The 24,194-nt window shown below is 40.4% G+C and overlaps 1 protein-coding gene across 1 annotated transcript in view; it reads right to left on the reverse strand.

Moving 5' to 3' along the window:
- The window catches only part of TMEM132C (transmembrane protein 132C), a 222,007-nt gene that overhangs the window by 139,760 nt on the left and 58,053 nt on the right, over positions 1–24,194 (reverse strand). The window contains exon 2 of the mRNA XM_074887463.1: positions 17,457–18,345. Within this exon, the coding sequence (XP_074743564.1) occupies positions 17,457–18,345 (889 nt within the window). The remainder of the gene's footprint in view (positions 1–17,456; positions 18,346–24,194) is intronic.

Here is a 24,194-nt window from a genome sequence, read left to right on the forward strand (position 1 = left end):
TAGGGATAGGACAAGGGGGAATGGTTTTAAACTGAAAGAGGGCAGATTTAGATTAGATCTAAGGAAGAAATTCTTTCCTGTGAGGGTGGTGAGACACTGGCACAGGTTGCCCAGAGAAGCTGTGGCTGCCCCCTCCCTGGCAGTGTTCAAGGCCAGGTTGGACGGGGCTTTGAGCAACCTGGTCTAGTGGAAGGTGTCCCTGCCCATGGCAGGGGGTTGGAACTAGATGACCTTTAAATGTCCCTTCCAACCCATACTATTCTATGTTTCTATGATTTCTAAAATGAACAGATGTGAAAAATATTTCTGGATGAAACCCCTTGTTATAACAGGTATTTCAGCAAAGTTCAGAAGAAAGCATGTTCCGAGGAGGGGAATCGGAATATTGTGAAGTACAAACATATCACAAAAACACAGGATTGTTAGTATTAATAAAAAAGGTGTAACAGGGCAAAAGAGGTCCCAGACAGAATCCAAGTCCCATCATACCAGACACAGTACAAACACACCACCAGACATTTTTCTCCTGACACTGTTCTCCTAGATAATGTGCATGGAAGGAAAAGATACTAGCTAGTCTGCTTTGCAGGATAAAACAGACAGCTCTCAGGAGAATTTCACCTTGCAAAATAAATGAGCATGGATATCTAAAATCAGTTACAGGTGTCATCTAAAAGCTAAGCTTATTTAATTTCTTGTACAGGCCGGAGGCTGCAGGAGAAATCTACCTTGTGCTTATATTGCTCCTCTAGTTTCTTCTCACTTTCCTCTCTTCCATCTATCTATCTATCTATCAATATACACACAGAGGAAATAAATGTCTCACTCGTTCAACCATTGCACAGGGACTCAGCAATCAGCTCCGAGATTGGTCAATGCATAAGCAGCACCCAGAAGACCACAGCCAAGGAAGAAACCATGACTAGCCCTCTTCCCTACCACCTCTGCTGACCCTACTAGGGTCACTCAGAGCAGCAGAAACTCCCGGTACCATCAAGATGCAGACTGGCTTGTTGAAAATTTGCTTTCCCATCTATTTCCATTTTAACCTCAAGAAAAAATGTTCCTTGGGAATGACAATGCCCTCTGCATGCAGGACAGCCAAGATGCCTAGCAGATAGGATTCTGGCCCTTGAAATAATGAACATCAGGGTTTTTTTAACTCTGATAGCTCTGTCCTCTGCTCGTACATTCTCACTTGAGGCTCAACACTTGCTAAAGTATTTTATACTTAAGCTATATTTAATATAATATATAAACCAGTACAATTTAGTTTATATATTTCATATATATTATATTCATACTGTAAACAGAAATCTCTTAACATTAGGCTTACTGGCCAGTCATATACACTTTGGTTCTAATGAATTTTCATTTAATAAGCAAACAAAAACAGAAAAGCCCAAGAAAAAACCACACTGATAAATGTGCCTGTTCACAGGGCTTTCACTAGCTGAGTTCAGAATGACAAATGAAAGACTTCAGATCCATTTTTTTGTTTTCAATAAAAATCTTGTTTAACAGTGTCATGAATATTCATGTTTTTGGCACAGCTCCAGATTAAGCAAGAAGAGCCAAATCAAACAAGAAAACAACAGCCCACTTGGCTCTACAAAAGGATGCATTGGATTTTGTATGCTAAAGCATGCACTTAAAAAAAGGTACCAATCAAACTTTGCTGTGACTGTGCTCAAAGGGAAATGCAGTCCCCTGACACGCAAAGCAAACTCTTAGTATGCAAAAATAATAATGCTGGGCAGTAGTTACTACTAATGCCAGTGGACTTTGGATCAGTTAATGTGCCCTATACTTACACCATAGAAGTACAAAGGTTGAGGAGCTCCTGGTTCGCAGCTGCTGCTCATGGTGGCAGAGATGACCCAAAGGAACAGCTTCTGGAGGCCCTTTGGCTAAAACTGTTGTGTTGCCTCTGGCAGTGCTGCTGAGTGGTCTGAGAGGTGCTGCCTGCAGACCTCCAACTCCTCTCCCCGGTGCAGAGGAGACAGCGTTATAAATGGTGCTTCCTTGGAGGTAATCAGCAGCTGTCTGTGGTGGCCTCAACCAGTCCTTGTATTTAGCTGGGTGAAGGACTGGATTTGCAGCGAAACCGTATGCAACGATAGAAGAGGAAAAATTACACCTAGCACACTTTTTTTTTCCTCCTAAGTCTTTGTATAATTGCATGGGAGAGTCACAACCCCTCTCAGAAGGATCACAGATCTGTTGTGCGTGGGTTCAGTGTTATAGTCCCAGTATGCTGATGGATGTGAGACATGGAAGGATCAACCGAGTGACAAAAGACTACAGTCTCATCTAGTGGCTCTGGGGATGGCATCTTACTCCATGACCTACTCCTTTAACCATTATGTAGTACCACTTGCACCAAGGGAGTATACTTTTCTATGTATTTATGTAATAAGCATGTAACACACTCATTTCATTACAATAAAGGATAAGAGAGATAACTTGGCTAGAAGACAATTATTTTAGAGAAGTCAGAGTCATTCTCACTATTATTATTTTCAAGCCTGACCACATGGAAATTTAATATACAAACATTGGAACTGTGATAACATTCTGTCCCCTCTCATCACATGCTGGAAAGATATTATTACTCCTGTATAAGACAGTCCAAGCAGCATCATATCAAATGCAAGTCTCACATTGTGTTTAATCAGACAAGAGAAATTGCAGCTCCAATCTCCATATTTCTCTCTCCAGTGAGAATGTAGGGAGTGGAAGGTGCAGATAAAGCAAAAAACTGAATTGGTTGCTTAAAGGGAAAGAAAAAGAAAGACTCATCCAAGCAGTTGGGTGTTCATGCAACGTAAATCTCAAGTTCTAGCGCAACCAACGCTTATTCACTTATATAAATTTACTCATATCAGAATATAAAGCTTAACTGAAATGATCCCATCAGGATTTGCACAAGGAGCATACTAAAAGTTAGACACAAGAATTAAGGTTCAACTTAGGAAAAGCTGGAAAGCATCATCCTGTCTCTCTAGAGCGTGGAAAAAAGCATACATTTTACAGCTGCTGTTTCCCAATCTCTGTTCCACATATCCACATCTGACAGTTACACTTCTGTAATGACATCATACTTGTGCCTATAAGAAAATCTGTTCTAAATGTATTTAACAGCAGGGTAGGGGTCCCAGCAAACATTGTTCAGGGACTTGCGGTAAGTCTCTCTCAAGCACGCACAACAGGCGGTCAGTGAAGCCGTCTGCCAGGTTTGAGAGCGATCAGAAGGCAGCGGCACACGCTCTTTGCTGGGGCAGCAGTGCAGAGAGACTTCTGCACACATATACCCCCAGACTCGATGGAGGAAGAGGATGAGCTGTCTCTTGCCAAACCAGTAACTAACGGAGTATTGTGGACTGACTGTGACAAGGAGGAAACTGGATACTGTAGTGGAAAGAATAACATGGTAACTCTAGACTAAGAACAAGAAGTTTTATGGCAATGAAGAGGTGTGCCTGGAGCTCGATTCAGCCCAAGTTTTTCATCACTTACCCACTCGAGCTGGGCATCTCTACCCTATATTATATGGGCATCTTTCTTCTGGATCGCATCATTCTAAAGCATTTGAAAACGGCATGAAGCCACAGCACTCCAGAGTTACTTCCCATCTGATAAGTATGATTATGCAAGGCTCTCTACTCAGATGAGCAATCTGTACCCACAGCACCCACGCCAAAATTGCTACAACCATCCACATTAATCGGCTTTGATGATATAAGAATTTCTGAACTCAAACACTGACAAGTCACTTTTAATGACAGGTAACAATTATGATGTTTAGATCTGGAAAAAAGAAAAAAAAAAATTCTGACTATTAATCACAATTAGCTTTACCTACCAGGTCAGGAACATTTGGACTCTTACAAGAAACACTTCTCTAAGGGTGCTTGAAGCCTTAGATAACATACTAGAAAGATGCAAGAAGCATAAATGGCCACATTTAAAAATTCCCTACCAAAATCAATCCAGATTCCAATTTTCTCCAAAATACCTATCTGGAATAAATTCTTACAGAAGGCTCTTTTCTGCTCTGAATAATGATGCTCTAAAAATGGAACAGATAATGATCTGCTTTTTTAAAAAAATTTCAGATCACAGGAATATGCTCAGACTGAGTTAAACTCAATTTGTGTTTCTTATTTTTCTTTCATTTTTATATTTACGGAAAAGAGAAATAAAAGATAAAAGTAGTTATCCATTGAACAAAGACTTGAGTACAGATATATTTCAGAGTGGCAACTGGGATTTTTAATATGACTGACTAATTTTCTTATGTTTGTAAAGACTCAATTACTACAATCCTCTTGCGTTCCCCCCCCCCCCCCCCCTTCTTTCATGTTTCTGACTCTGAATCAACTGAGCATTTGGCGAAAAGGCAAATCATAGAGCCAATGTAACTAGCCCAGGGGGCCCCTTAAGCACCATTTAAATGATTATCAAAGTAACATTCCTTATCCCTTGAGACTTTTTTGAGCAGACAAGGATGCACGGATGTTCACTTGCTCTTGCCATGAATCTGTTAAATCTCCTCCTTGAATAGCTAGGACTTAAATAAAAAGACATAATAGAAATGAACAGCAGTGGGATATGTGGAGGCGGATATAATTATGCAACACAACAGGACAATCATTGCCTTTCTGAACAATCAGAGCTTCCTAGAACAAGAAGTTCTTGACCATTTCCCATTCCCAGGAATCGCTCTTACATCCAGCCGAGATCTAGCCATGACTCACTCTCATTTAGCACTATGAGAACAAGAGCGTTGTTGTGGCTCTTTCTTTTGAGCCCTCTTACCTAATAAGCTTACTGTACAGTGTTAGGCAAGGCATCTCCAAAAATGACACCTCTGGTATTAGCTTTACTAACATGGAAGAAAGGAGTACTGTCCCCGAACCAGAATAATCAGTAATATTTAAAACATAGCTAACTACATGTTTCTTTTACATTAAAATAACTACAGAAGTAGGAAAGTATCATCTAATTCCTATCAATCGGATAAGCAATTAGAGCCTTTCAACAACATTCACTGCAGTACATCGCACATTCCCATCTGCAGGACTACACAGCATTTCATAAAGCATGATCTTGATTTTAAAAGCCACTGCACACATTTAACTTTGGCCACAGCACATACTAAGTGCAGGAATAGTCTTTTTGCAGAACTGGGGCTTACAGCTTCAATCATGCTAACACTTCTATCCATGCACGGCATTTTTCATATTATCACTCCCAACAGAATGGTCTATCAGACTAAGTTGTGCTTGATTTTAGTACAAGATGGAACAGAGTCGTTCCCTCATGGGAAATCCCTATAATAGTTAATAGAGATGAATCTAAGAGGGCTATAAAGATGTTTAATAAGGTTCCATCTGAATCACTCTAAAAGCATATAGAATATAATACAGAGCATGCAAGCCTCTTCTTGTAGATAAAAATTAATTTGCTTTTTATTTTTTACTCTAAACCAAAAAGATAATTGCTACATTTATCAGATAATTGTGATAGGGAGCGGGGAGAACCCTAGAAAACCCTCACAGAAACACTTTTTCCAGCAGCATTTTTCCTTTCAAGAAGAGCCAAACCTAACAGCTCTCCCCGGTGGGGGTGGCACTGGGGCTGCTGGGTGCTAGGACTCAAAACAAATCACCACCCCTCCTGTGAGGGAGGAACAGTTAACACTTCAGTCTGCATTTGCATCGCTCCATGCAGGTTTTGAGGAACTGCAATCTGAAGGGAACTGGGTAGCAGAGCCTTGTGGAGGTGACTGAGGCTACCACAGTTTCATATAGCTTCTCGTGAGACATTTGGTATTTTTAAGGCAACAAAATAGAACTACTAACACAGGAAAAGAACTGCTACTCCCATCATTAGCGTTCAGAAAAAGGATAGGAAGGATTTTGAACAACTGCCAAAAGTTCATGGGATCAATTCAACTTCAAAATGGAGCTGTTTAAGAGCAAAAACAAAGTTAGCATGCCTCATCTGCTATTAGATCCCATTTCCCTTAAGCACTCACCAACACAGTCAGGGACTGTTTCCACCCTGAAGTATTTGAAATCTAATTAAACATGGGTAGGAGTAAAAACAGAGTTGAAGTAGCTGACATAAAAATTACGCGTGTGTTGAAAGGTGAAACCAGTTATATACCAGGGCACTAGACTTTCAGTTTATTGCTCTCCATCCACTACAATCATGACATATTTGCACAGCTATGGCATCCATTAGGTATACGCGATGAATAAATAGAACACGTTACAGTGGGTTTTATGTCAATGTTTACTTTGATTAAGAAATAAAAACAGCTGTTACCATAGCAATGGACAAAGCACCCATCACCTGAGATGCTATGAAAATTAAAAAATGCAAACTATAGATGACAGCACAGCCATACTTTAGTAACACGAAGAGAGATGAAGCATATTAATTTCTGAACAACTACTCAGGATTTCTTTAGAGATCTTTCAGAAAATATCAAAATTAACCAGCTGTCACTGTCTACAGACAGAAGATAAAATCTTCACTCAACTATGTCAATATTTCTGCCCAGTGTTAATTACAATAGCACTGTCTCAGACAGATAAGAGAAAAATTCTTAGGCAGTACCTTAGAGTCTTAGAAAATGGAGATTACACATCATCTTCACACATTTCTCTCCAGGCTAGATTGCCACTTGCAACGTCCTTTCTACGGCTTTGAACAGCTTGATTTAAGATACTAACACTTCACCACGAAAGTCACTGGGGAATTGCTTTGAAGCTCGATGTCACCTAGCTCAGACCCTAATGGACCTTAACCACAAGGTTGCTGTTACTTCACTTCAGAGTCTCTGTTGTGAAGTTGAGCTCATTAGGTCTGGAATCACCACTTTCACATGTCATCACGAGCACAGCAGTACCCACCAGTAAATCAGATTCCAGTGTCAAGGATCCAAGTCACCTACTTGAATGCTGCCGCGATGTTACCTACAAGGTTGTGCGACCCTCCTGACACTACAGCTGACTTGTGTAACACCACCTGCTCTCTGTTCTTGTATTTGCCCTGAGCCTCTCTGTTCAGAACATCTCTGGTCTCTTCATAGTGTACTGAGTAGACAAATGAATTAAAACTTTAACACCATCCTTTTATCATCTGCTGTCTCATAAAACAATATTACAATACATGTAAGTGTGCATTGTCCACTAGCATAATCATCATACAACCAACAGCAACTAAGTACATATAGTAAGAAAAGGTTTGGTCATTCCCTTCTACTGGAAAATTGTAATCAGGCTGCTATGGAAGAGAAAAGCAGAAGATGGTGCTAACATGGCCTCTCACTAATGTCTTAAATCCAGTGGGATAAAAAGCAGCCTAAAGCCTGTGAATATTCTCATTACTTTCAACAGGACTAAGTTTCGGTATTTTCCTAAGTGACAGGCTCCTACTGTGGGTTGGTGTTTCCTTTCCATAGGAAGAACTCTCTATACAATCAGGGCTTTCTCTAACCCAGTCATAACCTCAAGCAGAAACATATTTTTGTTGCTACTGGTGGTATTTCTACAACCTGCTGAGACCAGGCACACCAAGTGACTCAGCGACTCCAGCAACTGGCATCACAGCACCTAAGTTGTCAAAAGCTATAGCAAAGCTCAGAATCCTGAGTAAGCTGCCATGCAATCCATAGGAAAAATTTAGTTTCCTCAAAGTAGGATCCACAAATATCCAATATGCCAAACAAGGAACCCCCCTTGGTTGGTCAGCAACAACATTTGTGCCTTAATGATCACCTGTAGGGCTGAACTGCCTTCCGCAGCACTCATGGGGCAAGTGAAAGACCAAGTATGGCTTTATGGTCTAGTATGTCAGGCACTCTTTTATCTGCAAAACCAAGTTGTGAATCATGATCCACAACTACTTATGCATTCTGTTTAACGACTAATCGGGGAGGTTGAGGAATCAAACTCCAGACTTCGGTGTGTAAGTACCACATACTCCCTTTTAATGAGCCTGTCTCTCTTGTACAAAGAGCTCAGTCTCATAGCACTTAGGAAATCAAGGCTTACATCTTAGAGCCAGCGCTTGTAAGAAAAAGCAAATCTTTTTAAGCAGCCTGACAGCTGAGAATGCAGAGGGCTATGTCTGAAATGCTTCCCCCGATTTTTCTTTTTTTTCTTTTTTCCTAAGATATGAGCTATTTCTCAAGTCTTTTCTCTAGTCTTGCTGATCTAAGCAGCAATATGAAAACCCAAAATGATGTTGTTGGAGATGATTAGGCTGTTAGTGCAAATTAACCCCCTGGCAGCTTTGCTAATAGAGACATTTTGTAACACACCAGGAACCAGACAAACAAACAAAAAAAGATGCTGAATTTCTTTTTAACCCAGTCTCATCTAAGCTATGAATTAATCAGCTTTTCTGTGCAATGAAAGTCTATAGAAATGCAACTTTCTTTTCAGGAGAATACTACATGCAACAGCACACACCTCTCTGAAGAGGCAGGACATCCAGGGCAGGGTGGGATTTCAAGGAAATAGAGAGCAACTCAATGGGGTCCCAAAGGAAACCGGCAAAAATTAGAGTCAAATGTTCTATACCTTATAGGAAAGCTCAGCATTCTGTAGAAATTAACTCTTAAGTGCAGAGCAGCACTTCCCACCATCCCCAGGCCTTCTGTGGAAGTTTTAACTGTAAACTGCCATAAGAACATATAGACAGTTTAAGTTCTTTGAGTATGTGCTGTCATGAGTGAGGAGCAGTAGTCTGCCAAAACAGAAACTTCAATCAGACAGTTTCTGTCTTAAATAATGAGCCCCACAAGCACCAAATAAAACAATACCAATAAAACCCAGCAGATTTTACACTTCTACTAGGCCAGGTACCTACTCTTGGATTACTCCCCATACTTCCACCCTATCCCAAATCCTCCCCCTGCAAGTCATGAGCTATGACTTGCTGATGTCCCTCCCAGTACCATTCCAGCAAGTCACTACTGCTTTTACAGCTTTAACAGATGCACTAGGTTTTAAAGCCTTGTCATACAATTTTTCTCAGGGATACTCATTTCCATTCAGACCTACAGGCTCACACACGTTCTTGCTTACAGTGGCCTTGGAACCCAACAGCTTGTCAGATAATCACACTGAGGATTCCCAGGAGATTCCCTAATGCATCAGATCACAGCCTTTTTCAGACAGCCAGAAAACATTATCTTGGTTCAACTAAAATCCACTCCCAGTAGTATGAAATTTCCCTCCTTACTGCTGGTTTGGGAGAACTGGGGTTTATATGGTATGATCTTCTAACGAGCCACCATTGTTTCTAATTAGGCAAGTAACCAAGGATTTAATTAACATTGTAACTTGAGTCACACAAGTGGCTAATAGTCTAAACAGAAATTAAGTAGAGGTGCCTTATCTCATCTTTAAGCAGCCTTGCACATGGCTAGGCTTTTGCAAAGGTCAGGCAGAGCAGAAGCTAGCAGGAGACACACTGCACCTCAAAGCAGGGTCTCAAAACAGAAGGACAAGAGCCAGAGGCACCAGCGTGCATTTAGCAACACGTGCTGCAGCGTATTTGGAAAAGAAGCCAGGAACGACTTCACTAGTTTGCTGAGACTAAAGGGGATGGGAAGGGACACTACTTACAAGAGTGGATTTTAACAAGATACCTCAATACAAAGTTTCTGAAACTCAGATATGCATGTGGCATTTGCCAAAAGTTAACCAAAACCTTCAGCTCCAGCACTTGAAGCAGCACTGATAGCTACCAATTCTCTGGCTGACTGCTGATGCAATAATTTTGTTATCTTCCATTTATGGTCAACCACTACAACAGCCTCCATCAATTCCTTCTACTTTTCCAATCAACATACTAGAGAAAGTTTTCAAACATACAAGCCTGAAGCGCAAAAATCCAAATGTGTTTTATAGTTGCATTATATAAAGTTATTATATAAACTATATATATAGTTCAGGTTTGTCTACACTGAGCTGACTGGATTTCATGTCTTAGTCTGCACCTAGAAAAGTGTAGGTGTTACCTGTCACATAACCAGGAAGGCTGACAATCACACAGAGATAGCCCTGGATTTGGCTCAAAGAACCCACAGACTTCAGCTGAACACCCACTTTGGAAATGCCTGCTTCCACGATACAAAGAACATTCCTACAAGTATTCCACCAGCGATGTAGTTAACTCTTGTAGGACTTCTGCATGATAGGAATTGCACTTTACAGGCAGCTGATCAGGGTGTTAAGGATAACGTTTTCAAAAGGGAGGCTATAACCTTTGATTTTCAGTGCCAAGTACTCTATGGACTTCAGCACCACCGAACTTTACTGCTCAGCTCCTGATCATACCGGGGTGTAAGGTCTCTTCCCAGTTCGCCGGTTGCAGAGCTGTGCTCCAGCCACTCAGTCGTGGTCAATCAGCAAATGCCTTCCAAAGTCAGGGACACAGACTCAGCCTTCTAACAACAACTCCAGAGTTTATTCTCAGTACTAAGGAGTACATTGCAGTGGAGACGTCAATAGAATTGTGAAGGTTTCTCAAGCACCACATTTTTTTAAAGGTTTTTAAAGAGGGTCAAGGGAAGAATGAATGTTTTCTCTTTTCTAGGTAGCTTCAACTCCAAGTTAATAATCAGTTCCTTTTAAAACTTTACCAAATGTGACTCACTGCTACCGTAGACTCAAGCAAGCTCTTCACTTGTTCTGGTGAGAAGCACCTTTTTTAAATCTCTGTTCAAAGGACATCCACACCAGTTTAGCATTTTTTAGAATGAGTCATTTGTTTGGATGACCCAGCTGCCTCTGGTTGTGACACTGATGTCCATGAAAAGTGCCAGCTAATGGCTAATGAAATGAAACTGACTGAAGTGTGATACCATTCTCTCAAAATAGCATTAACAAATGCTCTTCTTTGAAAAAGTATTTTTTACGTCACAAATGCTTCTTAAAGTTATATTGGGAAATATTTACCCTAGTTAGTTAGTCTGTCATACTTTCTAGTAAACGACAATTAGGAGTACTTCAACAGACTGTCACTATTGCTTACTTTGGAGAAATGTTAACAAAGCACTTGTAAAGTGCTATTGCACTTTGTTACTTGCAAAAACCTTAATCCCCACGGTGTAACAACTTCTGTATGATTTACTGTCACTTGTATTATGTAATACACAGATGCCCTATGGGGATCAGAGGCTCACTATACTGAATGATGCACATAAAGCACAACCCAGTCTCTTCCCTGAATAGTATAGTGCAAATAAGCAATCTGAGAAGGTGAATATGAAAGCAGGGATAAAACTATATGCCTAAACTAACAAAGTCCTGAACAGAAGTAGAAAGAGAATCCAGGTCTCCTGACTTCCTAATTAGAGCACTATAAGGACTAGACACCACTACTTTTCTTTCATTAACCTGCTCCACTGTAGATTTGTAGCTGAATTGTTACTAATCATTCTATAGAAGAGAAAACTAAAAAATCAATAAGAATTAAAGTTTCACAAGGCTAAGCACTAGACAATGAAATATATAAACCCTTCATCAATGAAATATATAATACCCCTTCAAGCCATAATTCACAGCTCTGAAGACATTTGCAAACCACCTCTGGCCTAGCACCTGACTTTATGGGTCCTACCAATACCATAAAATAACTGGGAAACCCCTGTGGTGGGCTGGAAGACTGAGGAAGAGTTTCTCCAGTTTCTCTGAAGCCTGATTAAAGGTTCATAAGTAAGTGAATTGCTTTTACTTTCCAGTTTTGATTCGATAATTGACTTTACTGAAAAAGAGATACAAAGAAAACTGTGAACAGAATAGCCTGGAAGACTCTAGTCAGCAAGTTTGCATTTCATTTATTCAAGATGGAAACACAAATGCAGAAATTGTATCTCAGGTGAGAACAAACAACAATTTGCTACCTAGAGTGCCTGAGATGCATACTTTTCTTTATACAGTGTAAGAATTAGCCACTTACAGTTTTATGTGTGCCTCAGAATACAAGATATATGTCTAAAGAGAAGGTTTAAGGCACTATAAAAGGAAATCTAGCTTTCAGAGACTGTATCTGTGTTATTTTTTACATTTGTGCAATATGTAAAACTGGGGTACTGAGCTTTGGAGGACAAGACCTTCTTTTCAATTGAAAATGGAACATGAAATGATGAGACAACAGAAGCAAGTCTGAGGGCTTCAAACTCCTCTCCCTTCAGATGTCAATTGAAACGCTTTTGTGTGGTGAAATAACTTTTAAATATTTAAGTAGTGCAAAGCTGCATAGGAAATGAAAAATGTTTTGTTGGAATTCACACCTGGAGACACACATGTACACCCAGAAGAGCATCCCACCAAATCATTCTGTCTCTCCACTCTGAGCTGCATTAGTTTTAAAATATGAAGCAGTATGTAAAAAAAGCACACTCTTCATTTCACAGCTGGAAATCATCATACCATTTACTGTGGAAAATAGGTACTTGGGATAATATGTCCCAAATTATGGGTTAACACAAAACGAAAAGTGAACTCAGCTCTGGTTTTGGTCTCATATATTCTGGTTAACTTCAGCTTCAGTTAGTCATTACAATGTCACTTGTGTTTGCAGTGATGCCACCACCACACTGCAGCATTAAAACCTGATAAACCAACAATTAAGCGCAGGTAAATTTCAGGGTACTAAAGGTGATTTCATCACAAGGTAAGATTAAAATGTCAGTATCTAAAATTAAACACCAATTGCTTGAAAATGTTATTATTTTTGTTTCTTTTATATACAGCGGGTAGAACAGCTGAGGGCAGCGCCAAGCACAGATGGCTCCTCTGAGTGGTTAACTCCATAGGAAGGTTCAAATAGGTCTTCCATGTAAAATAGGCAGATTTAGTGCTGAAGATCCCCCTTTTTCCATGATCAGTTCCTTCAAAATGGCTATTAGTCAGATCACAATCTAGTCTTTGAAATACTCAGAGTTACAAGCAAGCAGTACACCATATCATAATCATAACTACTTTTTCTAGCTACGGCTGTTCTGTTGTGCTACTCTACGTGTGCATCTTCCTCTAGGTTTTAGCTGTTCTCAATACTACCCAACAGCACTGCTGTCAATACTCATTAGGAACTAACATATAAAGCTGCCTCAGCCTATGGGTTTAGTAGCTTTCCTCACTGCATTTATCCTTCATCCTTCTTCCAATCTGTAGATTTATTATCACTACTAATTATCCATTGTCTTGGAGTTGATTTGTTTGCCGGACAAAGGTAATTCAGTAACACTGTTTACAACCTACATCCCCTTCAGATGCAATGAGCTGCACTACAAAAATCAGTAATAAGAAGCCTGAGGGGGGAAAAAAGTACCACTGTTTTTCACCTCTTTTCTCTAATCAGAACAGATAACAACTTTATCCTCTTTCCCTTTACTTATCCTGCTCAATACCTCCTGTAAATCGGGTTATCTCGTGGTTCAGCGCCTTCTACAGTGAGTTAGAGATTAGCTGCTGCCCAGCAGAGTAACATAAAACACTTAGCACTCCCACACCTTTTGCTTTGGCCCTGTGCTGTACAGTGCTCCGCCAGATCAAATGTGGCATGTCACACCACAAAAAACAGATGGAAAGATCCTTTAATGGTGTAGTAGCTGGAAAAGTATTTAGAGCCACAGAACAAACACAGCAATGCACACAGGCCAACCTTTTCAAAGCTGTCTAATGCATTCAGCTCACCAACTCCCCAGTACTACAAATAGAAATCAAGTGCCCAGCTTCCTACTTCAAATATCTCAGCACACACATGCAGCTACGTGTTACCTTCTGAAAGTTAACCTCACAAGAATAGCTTATTTTCGGCATGGTTATGATTTTTCCCCTTATTTGTAGCTGGCTGGTGTGAGGGCACTTCATAAACACATTCAGGAACAGGGTCTTGCCCTAACGATTTTGCTTTCTAATCCTTGCAGACAATACACCCAAAATGATAACTCAGATTAGAAAAGCATGTGTACACAGCTACTGGTGAAGCGACAATCAATCACAGTAGCTCTGCTGAAGCCAGTGGTGTTAATTTATAATAGCTCTGGGAAGTGCACAGAAGACCTAAATGATCTTTATTTTAAATATTGCTCATTTTTTGCTTTTTGGTCCTATACTGATATTACTTTTCTTCTGTTCATAGTTTACTCAACTGCTAGAGGTAACATTAATTTTCCTTACTGAGCAGCCGGCTATAAGTGTAATTCATCTCTCTTTTGGGGATCCAGAAATCCTTCCCAATGGTAGGAATGCAGTGCAATATTTTATTTCCCCTCCTCTATTTCTTCAGCTCTTTTATCAAGATTTTCCCATTCATAATACTGTTGATAATATATGGCAAATCTGAAACTTCTTCCATCAGAGGAAGTCAAAGTTTTGTAGGAACAGGACTGAAACAGGCTTCCCACTCCTGAGAGTGATGCTGACCAACTGTTTGCATTTTCTACGCTGCATATAGAAAATGCCTGTAAAGACTTACCAGAGGTGACACAGCAGGACAGGAAAAAGGCCTGTGAACAAAACCTATATCCTATAACCTATCAGCATTGCTTGAACTGCTTTCACAATAGCCCTGTGCTGACTAGATGCAAGAAAGGAAGACCTGTGTTTATTCAGACAGTGCTCCTACTGTGTTAATGTACTACCATGCATAATTCGCTTCACTCCCTGTCATATAAGTCATTCTCTTTGACTTTACTGGTGTTCTTGGGCTGATAAATTTATAGATACAGTAATAGGATTCTGAATTAAGACACAATTTAAGAACACAGTTTCAATTGCAATGATTTGTGGATATGAGGTCATTTAGACCAGTCTACTTTCCTTTTGCCAGAGAGGATTTGTAGCTATTATTTCCCCCCCCTACAGCAATGATCACATGCTGTTTGCTTCAGCGCTGGATGCTGCAATACCTCAATGAATAATATACAAGAAGCAGAAAATAAATAAACCTACTATGCCTGGGGATAATGTGTGGTGTGTTTTTCTTTGGAATGATTAAATGTGAACGCATGTCATAGGATGTAGGGATTGCTCTGCTGGGAACCCATGAGTATGAGAGCACACAGCCCTCTATCTAACCAGGCAAATGGCCACAGAGAAGGTTAAAGAGCCCCTCAGCATACCCAGCATATGCACTGGCTACTCCCTGGCTGCTGTATTCATTTGGCTTTTTTTCCTGTAAGATACAGGAACTTCATAGATTCCGGGGTCAAATTCCATACTTTTTCACACCTAGGAAGTTTCACTGAAGACAACAGATTTCCACCACAGAACCAGGAAGCTGAACTTGGCCTTGCCAGCCTTTCACCAGCCCTACACCACTAAAACCACAAAAGAAACGTTCGCAGCCAACAGATCAGGCCACACAGTTCAGGTCCCACACAACTTTCACCAGCAGGTATCAGCTGTCCCTTCCTATCAGAGTGTCAGAAAAAAAGTTAAAACCATTTCCTTTTCTTTTACATGAAATTACGCTCCTGCACATCTGAAGCAAAGCTTCCATCTGATGCCTGAACAACTGCACAGATCAGCATTTTTGGTTGATACAAGAGACTAACAAGCCTGCAAGACAAAATTTTCAAAACCAAGTCTGCTTTGGAATATCTAACATTGATTGTCTTGCCTTTGGCAGTGGAGAGGAGGAAGCACACTGAACACTGATGATTTTCAGAACATGAGCCAGCCCTATACTACATCTCAAGACAATGACCACCTGCCCATCCCCACTGAAAGCAAGCAAAACTGTTTTTAAAAAAATCCTGGTCTCTTCAACCTCTTGTGTTCTTGTGTCTGGTTCAAAGCAATTTTAAGCAAAACGGTGTTTCAGCAAGAGAACACGGCCTGAGCTCTGTGTTTGTGGTAACACAGAAAAACCAATATACCAATAAATGTCAGACTATTCACTTCAAATAAATCAGTCACCTGTTCTCAAAACCAAAGCCAATCCATTTTGTCCATAACAGCAAGTCACACAGGCAACTACTGATGTCCCACCTTATCATCTCTATCTATTTATTGTACCTCTCAGCATGCAAATGATATCCTTGCCTAGGCAGTCAGATTCACTTCTGAGCAAAGAAATACATCACCAGATTTCAACGGGCTTGTTTATCGTCAACTCACTTTTCAGTAAAATAAAGCCTGTGACACAGACCTTCAAAGGGTGATCCCCTCTCCCATCCACCCAGCAAACACCCAGTTCATTGCTTTTGGATTTCTTCTTTCACCACAGCTATGCTTGTTATGTGGAAAAGCATTCTGTTTCTACTACTTTGTGAAAAAGGATTTTCAATAAGAGATAAGCAACAACGTCAGAAAGACTTCTATAACGGAGGTTTCACTCAGTAAACAGGTGTCTGGGAGATTATCTCACCAACTTAACCAAAGCTGCAAACATCAGAACAATTCTGGGATGAGTAAAATCCCCCTTTTTTAAAATAAAAGCCTTTTATCTGCCAAGCGACACTTCCTGTTGTAAAGGCTATTCTCCTCGGTAGTTGTCAACTATGTATTAATCTAATTCATATAAGCCTTAGAAATAAATACTTTCATGTGCAGAATCTTTTGGGAAACTCTGATTCCCTGAGGCTTTAAAGAGCAATTGTTGCTTATCACCGTGGAAATTTCCCTTGAATTTTAAGCCTGGTAACAAGAAAAAAAAGATACATCAAATATTTCAGTGGTTAAAAAGTTTCCCAGTCTTTGTCATCCTCAAAGGATTTTCATCTGATCGGTAGGAAAACTGCTAAAGAAGAAAATAAAGGAAAGTGATCTGACCCAGTAAAGCAGTTCTTGTGTTCCCAGGTCCTGTACTCGCCACTCCTGTCCAAAATAATGGCACTCACTTCTAACGCTCCCTTACAACCAATGGCAATATTAAACACATTAGGCCTTATTTTAAAGGGTATATGTGTTGGCAAAGACAAATGCTACTTAACTACAAGTAGATAGTTAAACCCCTCCCTGAAGAGCTCTCATAACAAAACCACTCTGTGTGGGAGAGGCAAAGCACTGCCAGAGCACTTAAAGAAAAGCAGGTAATTGAAGTTTTGCTATGTTCAAACTCCATGCCTATGCAATAAAAACCTGATTTTAAAAGCCTGTAAAGCAGAGAACTTTTCTGGTGCCTTACTGTCTGTCACTGCACAGAAACAGCCCCACTAAAGCACTGAATTGCTGTGTTTGGTACGTTGTTGCATAATGTGGGCACGTGATAAACGGCACCACATATGTGTTAAAAGCCTCTTAGTGATGGATGCTTTCAATCCTATTCCCAGTGTTCACGAAGGAAAAATAATGTATTTCAGCAACTAGGAGCAACCTTCAGTGTGGATTAACTTCAAATTGGCTGAGATTCATCCCATGTCCCCAACATCTTTGTGTGCTACCATATTAAAAACATGTAAAACCAACCTACTGTACCTGAGTATGAACTGATCCACCGTAGAATTGTTGGCAATTGTCACATAAACATTCACAACCTCTCCTTGTTTGACAGGCTTTGAGGGCAACCAGACAACAATATTACCATCCAGCCGTAGCTCCGTTAGCTGAGAAGTCTCCTGGCCTCGATAGAGGCTGACAGATCCAATCCTCTGTAAGTGGGACATGGTTTCATCCATGCCATCTTTTCCTGGCCGGATAGCATTTCCCTTCCTTATATCCTCAGCTGTACACTCTCCCTTCTCGTCTCCTTGTTGAATAGTATAGTAGAGCTCCACTGGGCTCCCTTCAAACTGATCCGGTGGCTTCTTACGGCCCGTGACAACTGTGGGGGGGTTAAACCAGCTTGGTAGAAGCTCCAGCTCAGCCACACACAACCCCAGGTCCCCCTTCAGCCTGCAGCTGCCCCTGACTTCCCGCGTCTCTCGGAAGGCAAAGACCCGCAGGCAGGGCAGCCGTTCTGTGGTGCTATAGTCATCCCAGTCCCTGCCCACGATGTAGAACAGGACCTGGACTTTGGGCTTGCTCAGGTAAATTTTGTTGCTCATTATGTAGGCCTGAAGCTTCCAGTTATAAGTAAACTTGTTGGCAGATCCAAAAAAGTTGGATGTTAACATTAGGTCCTGGGGCACAACTTGTTCAACAGAAAAAGGTCCATAGCTGGCGTTTAATATAGGTGGTCTCTTGGCTTTATATGGGAAGAACGATTCCACCCTGGACTGCAAACTGGAATTTCTCATAAAGTCCTGGTTGGCTTCTTTGAGAAAGAAAGATGTCTCAGCACTGAAGATCCGATAGCTCACAGGTAGGTATGTTGGTAATGAAGAAAATCTCTGATTATTGTCCAAGACCCCTCGACACTCTGTCACTAATAAAAGAAAAGGTGATGTGAGTTAGACCAAATCTGCTTATAGGTTCAAAGGGACATTTACTACAACTTTAGTGGTGCTACCTGATAAGTTAGGGACAAACATCATTTCATGCAAAAAATACTTACAGTGTAGCTACATGTTTAGATGTCGCTAATTCTGTTTTACATTACGTTCACAGAAGAAAAAAAAAAAATGCAGGCTTTAGTGCTACCTTGCATTTATCTATGATAAATGTTTTGTCACACAGGTGATGTACAAAGGGTTGACTGCGGCACAATCAATTATTTATACTCCCAGAGGGAGCAGGAAGAGGAAGGTTCACAAAGCAGAAGCAGTGCTTGTCCCAGTAGGCATTTTATATGGCTGAACTGAACTGCAGCAGTGCTTTGCTAATACACAGCAAATCCATAAAATACTCATTGAATAATTTGGCTATCACCTGGATGAGAAATAAGTAGGTTACTTGTCACTCCTATGCAATGTCTCATCTCCCTAACAAAACTTCAAGTAAACTTGCGTAAGTTTGCACACACCATTTCTCTTAAGGCCTGGCCACAAATCAAAGTCAAAACCTTCCAAAAGCGACTCTATAAGTAAACAGGGTGTCTTTTAAACCACCCACGTGCGCACCTTTCCCACTCTTTTTCTGGTCATACCATCCCCTTCTAAAATTTCCACCCACTTAGAAACTTCCCTCCTGTCTTTCCAATCTTTCTGCTCAGTTACAGCATGCATAAGGCATTCGGTACGTCAGTACGGTCCAGTGAACCACAGCCCCCGAAGGACTGCTAATCACTATCCCTGCAGGAACACTGGCCAGGAGATCAAAGATAGTTTCTGTTCTACAGCCAAAGACAGAAACTGCTTTTCTAAGAACTGACACACACACCATTTCACACTCTTCCCCCATCAAGAAATCTTGCTCTCGTATTACTGTTTCTAGCACTATGGTCTATGCCTCTATAATTTAATATTACAGTACCTCAGCTTTCTAAGTTATTTAAATGCAGATGCACATCAGTGGCTAGAAATATTTCAGCAAGTACTAATATGCAAGATACACACAGAGAGAAATTAGTACATACTGCCCAATTTTAAATTTCAGCTGAATATCAGATCCCTTTTGACCTAAAAGTTGTTTTCCTGTTATAAAGTTTAACAATACATATTGTCAAAAAATAAAATTTATTACCTAAATTAGCGTAGATAACAATGGAGAACAGTTAAAATACATGTGGATTACATAATACTACCCACAACCCCCCATCTTCCTAATTCATACTGAAGAGATTAACTATAGGTATAGAAGGTAAAGGAATGGTGATGCATCTAGTGCTAGACTGTCCTCAGTATTTAAAAATAGACCTTGCCCTCAGACATATGCCAGTTCCAGGGTCCTTCGGGAATCCCACTGGAGCCAGGATTTAAGGTTCTGGGTAAGTTCAGCTCTTTAAAGAAGGCAGGCAACTGTAAGGGCAGTGCACAATGCACAGGATTCATCTGAAACTCAGCAACACGTAAAGATCTCTAAAAAGCCCTACAGAGACAGACTCTTATCAGCTTTCTTTACAAAGCTCTGCAGCTTGAAGATTTTTGCAAATAATAGATTCACTGTCCTTCTAGCATGTCTGGCTGCTAGCAGGCTAATTATGCAGTCAAATTTAATTAAATGTTTTCAAGTAATAAATAATCAATATCTGTCATCACACCAAATGACTACTGCTGACAGAACTTCACTACAATCCTGTTGAGTGTGCACGTAGCTAGTGTGCTGGCACTACTTGGTGCTGGGCAAGCGAATAGCTTTGGAAGGCAGGTGTTAGGCAATTAAGGAAAAAAAGAAAAAACAAACACAGAGGAGGGGGAAATCAGAGCTCTCGAAGGACAGCAGCCATAAATTTGAAATAAGGAATTAATATGTGTTCACTCATGTTTAATTCATGCACCACCAGTGGATGGTAGAATTAGTTCTCATAAATGAGCAAACTGCCATGACTGGACAAAAATGACAAAAAATTAGAAGGCAGAAAGAGAAAAAGAAAAAGATAAGAGGCCTGTCAATGAAAACACCAGCACGTAGTGAATTACCAGCACAGCACCCTCTCTGTCAAGTAGATTCACATTTAAAATATAACATCAGTTTAGCACACTGTTACAATCCTGTAAATCACCAATCCTTGGCATACATTCTAACTCTGCTGGAAAGGAATCTACAAATGCCTCCTCCCGAGATGACTGATTTCCTCATAGCCAAATCAAAATATTAATCTGTTAGGGTTACATCCCAGAGTGCTATGACACTTAAATAAGGAATTCAAAGAAGATCCACTTTGGACCATGGACCTTTCAAGGCAACAGCAAAGCCTACGTACTACTTCTGGTCCAGGAGCAGAACAAGAACTTGTTCTACTGAAACAGTAGCAGTTTGGTCTCTTTCCTCTCTAAATCCCTTCACCTACCCTGGATAAACCCGCTGAGATTTGGTCAGCTTCCTACAGTCCTTCCCAAAGAGCAATCATTGACACTTACATGACAGATACCACCATTCGTTTAAAAACACCTGGTTCGCGACACAAGAAGTCAGCTTCTTACTGGTCAGTTTGGCTACTGAATTTGGCTTGACAAATCATTAGAATTTCTTTGTTAGATGTCCTCTTGTCTCAGGCCAAGAGCGTTGTAATATTAGAAGGCAGCAAGCTATAGTTAAAGAAAGCACATAAAGCACTTCCATGGACGTAAGCATTAATTGACTTAAGGACACAGGTACATTTTGCTGAAGTTTTTCCATGATTAGAGATACTCTAGATCTGGCACCATTGCTACTGAGGGAATACAGATCTGCAAAACCCAGAAATAAACTCAGCAGACTACAGAGACAAGTGAAGTCCTGTGATTTCAAAGGGCTGTTGATCAGGATCTATGCTTGAAACTTAACAGCTGTTTTTCTGCGATTCCCAGGACTTTTGCTGTAGCATGCTATCCTCAGACAGACAGTGGTCTCATTTTCGCAGGCACTCCATTTATCCCGGATCAATCACATGGATGAGGTATGTAGGACTTGGCCCAATATTAAGAAAAACAGCCATGCAACTTCCGCTTTAATAAGCTGAAGGCAAACAGAAAACCTATGTGGTCAGACTGACAGCAAAAAGAAGAAATAGCTTTGCTTTTTTATTGTAGTCTAAAGATTTCCACACATTTTTGTACCATACTTAAGAGTGCTACACTTCTATGGTGATGGCTGTACTTTAGACAATTTATTTGAACACTTTAAGCCTTTTAGTGATAAAACTGGTAGTTAAAATTGTCCATTTTATTTCAGAATCCCAACCATGTGCATCAGCAACTACAGGCCATCATTTAAGGAATTTGTTCTATACTCTTCATCTCTACCCAATAACCTTCATGTCCTGGTATAATCAATTACCAATGTTTCCAGAGAACATTTTTGTATGCTTGATCAGCTCAGCTACAAAGTTCTTTAATTTATCAGAGAATCTATTTAAACAAGATGCCAAGGTTTTTCTGAGTTTCATATCACAAGTTATTGTTTTAAATAATCATTAAGCATAAGATTACTTTGTCTACCTGAAAAATAAATAGACTGTCCATTGCGGGGGGCGAGGGGGGGGGGAAGCCATGCCTATCAGTGCTTTCAGGTGGTCTCGAACAGATTTCTCCATTTTAAACTTTTTCTGCTCAACCACTGAAACGCATTTCCAGAGGTTCATGTTAAAGCAAGGTAGAAGCAATATTTCACTGCCAGTTCAGCCTCTAATGTGGACACAGTTGTATCAGTAAAATGGAACAGGGCCTCTGTGACAGGAGTGCTATAAACATTTATACAAATATAACTTCCATCGTGGAAGTTGACCTTCCTCAGTGGAGCTAAAGGGTATAAATATCCTGAGAAAACCTTGGATGCTTCATCTAAGAGTCCGGATCCTTAAAGAAAGATGCTTGTTGGCCTTCCAATTGGGTTCAAGTAAGTGAAAACTCCCATTTCATGAAAGCTTTTACAAACTGAAATGTAAATCAATAATACAGGCAACGATGAGAGAGGAAATGCAGAAACACCATTTCTGTACTGAGGACTAACTCCGATTACAGCAGGCCTGACCTACAAGTAGGCAGTAAGTGCTTTACCCTTCTACATTATCAAACAAGAGTTACAACTTGTCCAGAGATGAATTCCAGCATGGAAAAGATTAAGAACCATCAAACAAAGCTAGTATTAGCCAAGAACAAAAGTTAAGGCTTACAAGTAATTACTCCTCCTTTGTAACAGCCTGCTGACTTTTTAATCCTTCTTCTGGCATCATATGCTTCTGCAGCACTTCATCTGAACCCAAACAGGCATCTGTTAAGCACATCACCGGCTCCAGTGTGACAGACCAGCTCAAATTCCTATAACCTAGCAAGTTCATTTTTGGAGCTGGATATGAAACGGTGAATTCTGATCTGTATTATTATTTCTTGGATTCCAGTATAAGAGGAATTTTCTTTGGGGGGATTTCATGTGGAGCTGGAGCCCTGGGTGCTGGATTCACTGGAACAGTCATAAGAGTTTAATATTTCTAAGCCATTCTTTTATGAGTTTGGTTTGAAACAACTTTCTTTTGGACTGGGAATTAAGGGTTTAGATTGTGGGTGGGAGATTACTGGCCAATGGCCATGTATCTTCACTGACTGATGTTTGATGAGCTACTGAGCCTTCAAGGAATCCATCTGCCTGTCCCCTCAGCCAGAAGGCTCCTAGCCAGAGAAAGCCAGGGAGAAGCAGAAGACATCTGCCTGTGCAAAGAAGGAGCAATGCGAGAAGCTTTCTCTGCATCTTGTATGGCCCTCACAATAGCACATTAATTACTCCTTCCAGGAAACAAACCATATGAAAAGTGGTAGGCAAATTTCTATCCCTCTGTGTCCTCCTGTTATCTAGCATATCAGTACAGCTGAAGCTTCCACCAAGAATTCTGTAACTTTTAAGGCAGGATCTTCTCCTTCCTTTTTACAACTTTACCCACTGCCTCGTTCCTCCATTCCTAAATGTAGCTATGATTGAATGCTGTACCATATTGAATTTATTCTTCCTAAATTCCATGCCACTAGAGTTCTAAGGAAAAAAACCCTAGTACTATTTACAGCACCACCACACCATCTAAAATCCTGCAAATCCTGTAAATATTATCCCCTCTCCCTACATGGACTCCCATTCCCATGCTGTCCCTGCACCCAGAGCGGCTAACCATCCTACAAGTACATTATACAAACCATCCTCTCACAGAAGTCCCCACCCTTGAATTCTCTTCTGTGATTCCATCTTTCACTACAAACCTGTCCTGTTCTTGAACAGCAAATCACATATTCCAGCTCAGGAAATACAGAGTAGGGAAAGAATAAAAGTAAAAAGATGCACTTAAATCAGCACAGATGTTTCCTTCACCACAAAATGTCAACAGCTATGTTTTCTGCTTCATTTTAATTTTCTATACCAACACCACATTTAGTGACTTCAGAGTGTACAAAATCTTTGTAGCAAGTATTTTGCTTAGAACTAGAGCTCAGCAAATACATTCATTTAGCCCTCTGAACAACCTTAGTTGTACTCTCATCCCCTCCACATTCCCTTTTCTTAACATCTAGTAAAAGGAATTTTGCTGTTAGAAAAGGTGAGTGAAACTTAAAACCAAACAAGCTCAATTTCAGAATACAGAACATATTCTGAACTGTGAGGTTGATTAACTACTGCAACAAAGGAAGCAATGACCTGTTCAGGTCTTCATCAAGACTGGATTCCTTTCTGAAAGGTACTTTTTTCTCAGCACAAGTTACTGTTTAAGTACAG

The sequence above is a fragment of the Strix uralensis genome, chromosome 17 (assembly GCF_047716275.1).
Source record: "Strix uralensis isolate ZFMK-TIS-50842 chromosome 17, bStrUra1, whole genome shotgun sequence".
Lineage (NCBI taxonomy): Eukaryota > Metazoa > Chordata > Aves > Strigiformes > Strigidae > Strix > Strix uralensis.